This window comes from Cebus imitator, unplaced genomic scaffold, assembly GCF_001604975.1.
Source record: "Cebus imitator isolate Cc_AM_T3 unplaced genomic scaffold, Cebus_imitator-1.0 Scaffold443, whole genome shotgun sequence".
In the NCBI taxonomy this organism is placed as follows: Eukaryota; Metazoa; Chordata; class Mammalia; order Primates; family Cebidae; genus Cebus; species Cebus imitator.
In genome coordinates this window covers 1226897-1235017 of record NW_016107758.1, presented here as the reverse complement: position 1 = coordinate 1235017, position 8121 = coordinate 1226897, and the positions used below count along the sequence as shown (strand labels likewise).

General features: G+C 61.9%; 1 protein-coding gene across 21 annotated transcripts in view; it reads right to left on the bottom strand.

Annotated features, from left to right (window-relative positions):
• Window positions 1–8121, bottom strand: part of KIF1A (kinesin family member 1A) — a 111264-nt gene that overhangs the window by 56704 nt on the left and 46439 nt on the right. For 9 of the 21 annotated variants that reach the window (XM_037732158.1, XM_037732157.1, XM_037732159.1 and 6 more), the window contains exons 11-15: window positions 5286–5361; window positions 3678–3756; window positions 2625–2767; window positions 2109–2135; window positions 565–773 (exon numbers count right to left, since the gene is read on the bottom strand). In XM_037732158.1, the coding sequence (XP_037588086.1) occupies window positions 565–773; window positions 2109–2135; window positions 2625–2767; window positions 3678–3756; window positions 5286–5361 (534 nt within the window). The remainder of the gene's footprint in view (window positions 1–564; window positions 774–2108; window positions 2136–2624; window positions 2768–3677; window positions 3757–5285; window positions 5362–8121) is intronic. The other 12 variants (XM_017510739.2, XM_037732162.1, XM_017510745.2 and 9 more) reach the window with 2 other exon arrangements.

The window sequence follows — 8121 nt, the reverse complement described above, 5'->3', positions numbered from 1 at the left end:
GGTGAGAACACAGGTTGCCTGGGGGGGTCAGGAGCGGCGCGGGTGAGAATACAGGCCCTTCTCGGGGGTGCAGTTCTGTGGGATGCCAGGCAGGAAGCTGCCGTGACCCAGCGCTGTCGCCAGTGGAGGAGCACTGTAGGGTCCCCCTCCACCCACGGACGCCATCCAGCTCACTGCGCCCACTCACAATGAAACTCGATGGGAGGAGTCTCCATCCCGGGCATTCATGCTTAGAGCTTCCCTGTTCAGGCCTGGCCCGGGTGGGGCACATGCCATCCAGACACCCATGTCTGGGGACCCGCAGGGCGTTTCCTGTCTGGCAGCTGAGTGTCGTGCAGACCTCAGCCTGGGGATGCCCAAGTGAACTGGCTGCCTTGGCTGCTATGGGTGGTCTGGGGACAAGCCAGGCACGGGGCACCAGTGTGCCACACGCCAGACGCTCCTGCAGGTCCTCCATGATGGCCCCGCGAGGACGGGCTATGCCCAGGAGGCAAGGGGCTCTCACTCCTCCAAGCCCCCCACTCCCAGAGCCTGCCACCCCGAAGCCCCATGCGGTGCCCTCACCTTCAGCCTCTCGATGGCCTCCTCGCTGCCTGGGGCGAACAAGATGCGCTCGTGGAGGCTGGACACGGAGGCTGCGCGGCTGGACAGGGCGGAGAGTGAGGACGAGGGGCTCATGCCCACCAAGGCATTGGTCACTGTGGAGAGAGGGTCAGGGGCTGGATTCACCGTCCCGCCACGGTTAAGGTTATTGTTCTCAAGGTCGAACACGTCTATGAGGAGGAGGGGCAGGGCAGGCAGACAGACAGGGAGGGAGAGAAAAAAGACCAAGATGGGAAAAAGTAAGAGGTGGAGCCCAGAGAAGGCAAGACACAAACCACAGCACGGCACAGCAGCCCATCGGGCCCAGGACAAGCGCATGCAAGGCCTTCCTGCCACCCCTCGCCTCCGACGGGACCCGACTGGCAGTGGCACCCACGTGCCTGCCTGCCCCCCAAGCCTGCCCTCCCCAGCAGCAGCGTGACACAGCCCTGGGCACCCTGGAGCTCCCCTGCACCCCCTGCCAGGCATCTGCACTCCAGGCCTCAGGGCCAGGCTGCCATGCAGACCCCGCACCTGGGGGCTGGAAGCCTGTCAACCCTGCGTCTTCCTGCGCTGTTCAGTGGCTTGCGGAGGCCACCGGCAGCGCACCATACAGACCCCACGTTCCTCCTCCGGCCCCTCGAACCCACCGCGGGACACCACACAGCCCTGAGCTGTGGGGCCAGGCTGCACTAACCGTCCAGCCACTGACGTGGACATCAGCCCAGAGACCATCGTGCAGGAGGCGAACATGGACCCTCTGGGGGACGCCCTTCCCCGCCACGAGGCGCTCACCCTCCCACCCACGCTCACACAGCCCTAAGGCCCGGAAGGTGGGGCTGTGACGTCCCTGGAGTGGGCAGTGCCAGGGGTCTCCTAGCAGAAGCAAACACACAGCAGAGCAGCAGTAAGCACCGGACACGGGCGTGGGGGAGGTGGAGGGTGCCTGCAGCCAGGCTCAGGAGGTACCCAGCCCCATGGAGCCAGAGCCAAGGCCAGGAGGCACAGAGGCTGAGCGGGATTTGGCAGCATCACAGCGAAAGCTGAGGCTCGTGGCACTTCCAGAGTGGCAGGCCTGGGCGTGTGGGGTCAGGTCAGCTAGAGAAATGGCCTGGCACACAGAGGCTTGAGCTGAGAGCTGGGGACAGCTCGGTCCCTCCAGCGCTCTGGCCCTTTGGTGCTGATATCCTGACCTTCGCAGGCCTCGGGGCACAGAGGCTCAGAGGCCTGACCTGGCCACTTGGAGCCTGAGAAGGCCTCAGCTGCACCCTGACTCCCCCAGGGCCTTGTTTCCCATCTAGACCATATGGATGGGAATGAGTCAGGGTGTGGGCTCAGAGGCAGAGAGAATCCCACGTCTACCAGCAGGCCCTGTGGCTGAGGGAGAGCAGTGCTTTCTGCCCCCAAAAGGAGAAGAAAGCAGAGCAGGTGCCCTGGGCTCACCCCCCCTGCCCGTGCTGCCCTGGGCCCCCATGCTGGCTGGGGCTGGAAGCAGAGATGCGGAGGGCAGCAGAGGGAATACACACATTTGGGTCCTCCAGGCACAGTGTTGGCTACGGGGGAAGGGAGCGTGGGGGAGGGGGAGAGACAGAGAAACAGAAGAACAGGTTTGTCCAGAGGGTCAGGCACACCCTTCACAGGCCAGGGTGGCCAGCAGTGCGTGCGTGGCCGCGAGCGGGGTGGTGAAGGTCTCCAGCTCCAGAACGCGGGGCCTGCCGTGACCCCAGCACCCACAGCCTGCCTGTGGGGCTTCCAGGGGAGCTGCCTCGGCCCACTGGCATCCGTGCCAAACCCAAACCATGTGGTACCATCCAGGCCAAGGCCAGGAAACGCCCTTGTCCAGGGCCCCGACCCTGCCTCCCTCCCAGAGGCAGTTCTGCCCAGGAACACAGAGCAGGGGCAGGGATTTGGCCCCAAGGGGCTCTGGGAGCCCAGGGCGTGGCCAGCAGAGTGGTGGCCCCAGGAGGGAGGGCGTGACGCCCTGCGAGGCCCCTGAGCCCCAGGCCCCACACCCTGTCCAGACAGGCTGGCCAGGCACTCACTGTCGGTGATGTCGCCGAGACCCTGGGCGTACAGCAGGTCGCGCAGCCGGGTGACCTCATCCTTCAGCTCGCGGATCAGCTTGTTGTTGGGGTCCTCGTTGATGACGGCATTGCAGCGGATCTGCTTGGCCCGGTCGGCATACCTGGGCGGCAAAGGGGGCTGTGGGGCTATGCTTGGGACAGGGCCATGAATGGCAGGTCCCTAGGGTGCCTGGAGCCCTGCCCAAGACAGCCGAGCCAGGGGTGGACCCGAGCCAGCACAGCCTGGCACAGAGTGGGATGTCACCCCATGGCAAGTCGCTGGGGAGAGCGTTTGGGGCCACAGCCAGAGGAGACGTACAGGTGAGGTCACCCAGTTGCAGCTCACCCACTTGGGGAAACTGAGGCCCAGGAGAGCATGGACAGGGTGGTGTCCTCACCCCCAGTTGTTTCAGGATACAGGTTAAGTCCAATGGGAAAAGTGTGAGAACATCTCCGTGTACGTAGGCTTCTGCCCACGCCGTGTACCAGCCGACGTGCACGTCCACATTGCCAGCAAGTACACCAGCCTCTACTGGGACACACGCCCTTTATTCTCTTAAGCACTGGTGGTGCAGGGTCAAAACTGGTCAGTGAGCAGGGGAGAGACCACCACCCAAGCCACTGAGCAGTGTCCAGCACGGCCAGGGCCCAGGCTCCCCACCCCTGGTGCCTGCCCTGCCCATAAGACACACCTATGCCCCCTTTGCCACCTAAAAATCTCCACTGGCTCTCCCCGGCTGGCAGATGAGTGTCAGCTGCTTTGCCCAAAGGCATAGCTCTCCCAGTCTGGTGCCACAGGGCCCTGGGCTGCCTGCAGCCCCAAAGCACACCCCAAAGGCTCCATGGAGGGAATGGACAGGGCCCACGCAGGCACAGGGGGCCCAGAAACAGTCCCTTCCAGCCTCACAGTCCAGGATAACCCCCCCCAAAAAGAGTCGCCCCTGCTCACTGACACTCCTAATTCAAACACAGGAGGGTCCGTCCCCCAAGAGCAGTGGGCAGAAGCAGAGCCTGCCTCCCGGGAGAGCTCACCTCAGTGTGCTGAGGGTCTCATCATAGTTGATGTCTGCAGGACTCAGGGCTGCCACCATAGCTGTCCTTGAGTTTCCGCCTGTGGGCAGAAGGCCAGGTTGTGCCCAGAGAAGCGTCTAGACCCCAGTGCTATGCCTGTTCCCTCCCCCCACATCTGCAGATGGGGACGCTGAGGCCCAGAGAGATAAACTGAGGCAGAGCTCACACCCCCATGAACACGGACAACAGCAGGACCCTGGCTTCCTCGGCTGCCTCCTCACCTGTGCACCAGACACCCCATTACTTCTAGTGTTTTCCTCACATCTGGGGCACTTCACAACAATCAGGCCTTCTTTCCCCCAAAGCAGAGAGGCAAGCTGGGGCGGGTTTTGAGGCATTTACTCCAAGATAAAGACCATCTGCGTTCCATAATTTTCTCACGCGCTTCCACCATTTTCATTTGAAACATTTTTCTTGGTATTTATCATCGGATTCCTGGCCCGTGTTACCCAGATCCCAGCACGAGTAATGTGCGCTGTGAGGGACAGACTGTTCCTTCTCTTCAGGGAACCCGGTCGGGGTGGCCTCAGCCGTTGGACAAGGTCACCACTGAGTCCACCCAGCCCTTGGGACTGCCGCCTCCCGGTGCTTCAAGTCTGGACAGATGACTTTGCCTGCTTGACCCCAGGGACCTGTGGGTCCTCGGGGCCAGGTTCCCAGGGCATGGGTCCCCGGTGAGTCCCCATATGGCCTGAGGAGACAGTGTGAAGCGCTGGGCACAGGCCACACGTACCCCAGGAAAGCCTCCGTGGGAGGACTCCCCTGCCCCCACCCTGGGGCTGAACGTGGGAGTGCCTGGAGCAGGGGCTCCTTCCCAGCCTGCATCTCAGGTGAAGGAACACACGCTCATCCTCGCTCTGCGAGGCCCATCCACCTGCTTCTCCACCAGGCAGGCCTGCTGCAGTCTGCAATGCCGGCGTGAGCTGGGAGCAGCCTGGCTAGTTGTGGGGTGCAGAGGTGATCAGCCAGGGCTCTGCACACCTCAGCCATGCAGCCAAGGGAGGCCCGAGACCCCCGTCATCTATGTTCACCAGGCTCAAGACTCAGTTTACCTCCCTGGGCACCAGCCTCTCAGATGTAAATGCAGGTGGGGAGGACTCTAAGGCTGTTCAGGGAGGGCCGGAATCAGTGTTGGGTGCATTTCAGTCCCTACCTCCCCACTAACTCTCACTGCTCAGAGCTCAGATGGGGAAGAGGAGGTTCATGACAGCCCCTCAGAACCCAGAAAGCAGCGCTCCCAGATCGAGTCCCAAGCCCCCATTACAGGTAGGGAAAACCAAGGCCCAGAGAAGGGGGTCACAGCCCACCTGACCCAGGACCACGGACACAGGCAGGTGTGGGCTGTGCCGCCCCCTGGGCCGTCCTGGTCCTCACACTGGCTCCATTAGCCCACTGCTGGCCATTGCCCCAGGCCCTCCAGAAGGGCCAAGAACTGACTGGACCCTCCAGGTTCACCTCCCAGCCTCAGCTGAGACAGGGTGAGAGGCCTCCTGGTGACTGGGCACCCCCTCAGGTGGGAAGAGGGGTGGGATGAGAGCCCTGGGGACAGGCAGACCCGCGAGTTCTCACCCAGGTTTTCCCTGAGGAGCCAGGTCAGCACGGAGTCTCGGTAAGGAATGAAATCTGTCTTCTTCTTTTTCTTGTTCTGTGGGGGAGGAACATTCAAGGTCAAGCTAGGCCCACTGGAGAGGAAGGTAAAAGGAGGAGCCGGAGCCGGCCCTGCCACGTGGCTCCCCAAAGCCGGAGGCTGGGCTGGACACGTTCGCAGGCCCCCCAGGCCTCTGCCTGCCCAGACCGCAGGGTGCCAGCCCAGAGGCTTCCTCCAGGCCAGTCATGGACTTGTGAGCACCTCCCTCAGGTTCCTCCCTCCTCCACCCTGGCTGTGTCTGGGCCGCCCAGCTGGACACCAGCCAGGAGTGCTGATGTCCCCAGCAAGTGTGTCCTCCCTCTACCCTGTCTGAAGGGCCCATCTGAGCCCATGGCTCCTCCTCGAACACCATCAGCGACTCCTTCTGACCAAAGGGAAGAGGCCCCACAATGAGATGTGGCCATCTGGGCCTCTGGCCTCTGCCCCACTTACCTCCCCGCCAGCGTACCCCTCCCCTCCACCCAGCGTTCACCTGCCCTCTCCCTGCGGGCCTGCAGAAGCCAGCTCACAGGCCCTCCTCTAGCGCCTGTCCTCAGGATCAAGCACCCTCCACGCTTTTGTCATCTCTTTGGCTGTCTATTCCTCTATCAAGGTAAATAACAGTTCCTCAAAACATGAACTCCGTCCACGTCACGGCTGCCGGGAGTTGCTTCTGATGGGCACTCTGTGACTGACTTAATGATCCCACTAACTGTGGATTTCAGGGACTTCCAATGTCTACCGGTTCCTGTGTGCATTGGCTTATGAAGCATTGCAGAGCAAGGCCCCAGCCCTGGAGCCTGTACCCAGGGACATGCCCGCAGAAGCCACCTGGAGGGCTGGGCACACACAGTCACCACTGCTCTCGAAGACAAGCCCAGGAAGGCTCCACTGGCCCACAGGGCATGGAAAACTGCGAAGCTCTTGAGACTCCCTGTCTAAGGGGCTTCCAGAATGCCGAAGCGACCTCTCTGCGATCGGGTTTCAGGGTGTCCGTCCCGCAGCTCCGCAGCACGACTGCTTTCTGTTCTCTTCGGAAACTTGGTAGGAACAAACTATTTCTAGTTTCCTGTTTGATTTTCTAATTCCTGAGGGTGAATTCTCCGCCATATGTCGTATTTCTTGTTTCCAGATAAACGTCCATTCAGCCAGTTCAGCAAGGAGTCAGCAGCCCCCAGGTTTCCCGGTCCCTCATGGCCTCCCTGTCCAGTGGGCCATCTCCCAGGACCACCCTGCTCTCCCAGCCTCCACCGTCTCAAGCCTGGGTCGGTGCAACGCTGACCTTCCATCCTGACGGCCACCCCAGGCCACCCTGTCCCTGCCTACCCTTCACGCAGCACGAATGGCCTGAGGACCAGTCCTTGGCTAAAGCAGGCGCTAGGAGCCCTGCTGACGCCCCGCCCACTGCTGCCCGACAAGCAGGGAAGGACCTCAGATCCTCAGAGCCTCAGATCCGCCAGCCTCTGCCCACACTCCCTGCTCCACGCAGTTTCTCAGCCAGTTCCTCGAAAACCCTCTCCCTCGGCCCCTTCAAAAGTCTCCGTCACAGTCCGTCCAGGGTCCCTCACATGGCCAGTCCGTGGTTCCCAAGTGGCTTCCATGTCCTCCGTCCCGCACACAGCCCTCAGGGAGCTGCTGGCGGGTCACCACACAGTCCCTCAGTCCCTCCCACCTCCCATCCAGCTTCGCATTTCCCCAAAGGGCTCCTCGCCCAGCTCCTCAGTCCCCCCTCCCTCCACTAAGGAACACAGCAGTCACTGTGAACCGGACTCCAGCCGCATGGACTGCGGGGATCGCTCAGGCTCCTCACACCATTCCTCATGGTTTCCCGCAAGTTCTCACTCGCAATTCTTTCACAGTTTCACAGTTCCACCCGATCCTCAGAGATCGCTACATAGGGCTTCGTTACACATGCGTTCTTCACACTTCTGCACACGCAAATCTTCACAGCCTGACACACCCGATCTCACAGCTCCTCACAGCTCCCCGAAAGTCTCCGGCATTCCTCAAACCTTTCCTCACGCAGCCGCCACGCGATCCCTCACAGTCCTCTCTTCTCAGGGTCCCACTAGTGCTCACAGCGCCCGCAACATTCCACACACACAGACCCACTTCTCAGAGTCCACGGCCCCCACAGCACCCACACAGCCCCTGAAAACCCCTTCCACTCTGCCCGTCCCCACACAGCTCCCCACCCCATTCCACACGCTTCCTCCCAGTTCCCACCAGCTCCCTCCCCACCCCATCCCACACACTTCCTCCCAGTTCCCACACAGCTCCCCACCCCATTCCACACGCTTCCTTACAGTTCCCACACAGCTCCCCACCCCATCCCACATGCTTCCTCTCAGTTCCCACCAGCTCCCTCCCCACCCCATCCCACACGCTTCCTTCCAGTTCCCACACAGCTCCCCACCCCATTCCACACACTTCCTTACAGTTCCCACACAGCTCCCCGCCCCATTCCACACGCTTCCTTACAGTTCCCACCAGCTCCTCCCAACCCCATCCCACATGCTTCCTTCCAGTTCCCACACAGCTCCCTCCCCACCCCATCCCACACACTTCCTCCCAGTTCCCACACAGCTCCCCACCACATTCCACATGCTTCCTCCCAGTTCCCACCAGCTCCCTCCCCACCCCATCCCACACGCTTCCTTCCAGTTCCCACACAGCTCCCCACCCCATTCCACATGCTTCCTTCCAGTTCCCACCAGCTCCTCCCAACCCCATCCCACATGCTTCCTTCCAGTTCCCACCAGCTCCCTCCCCACCCCA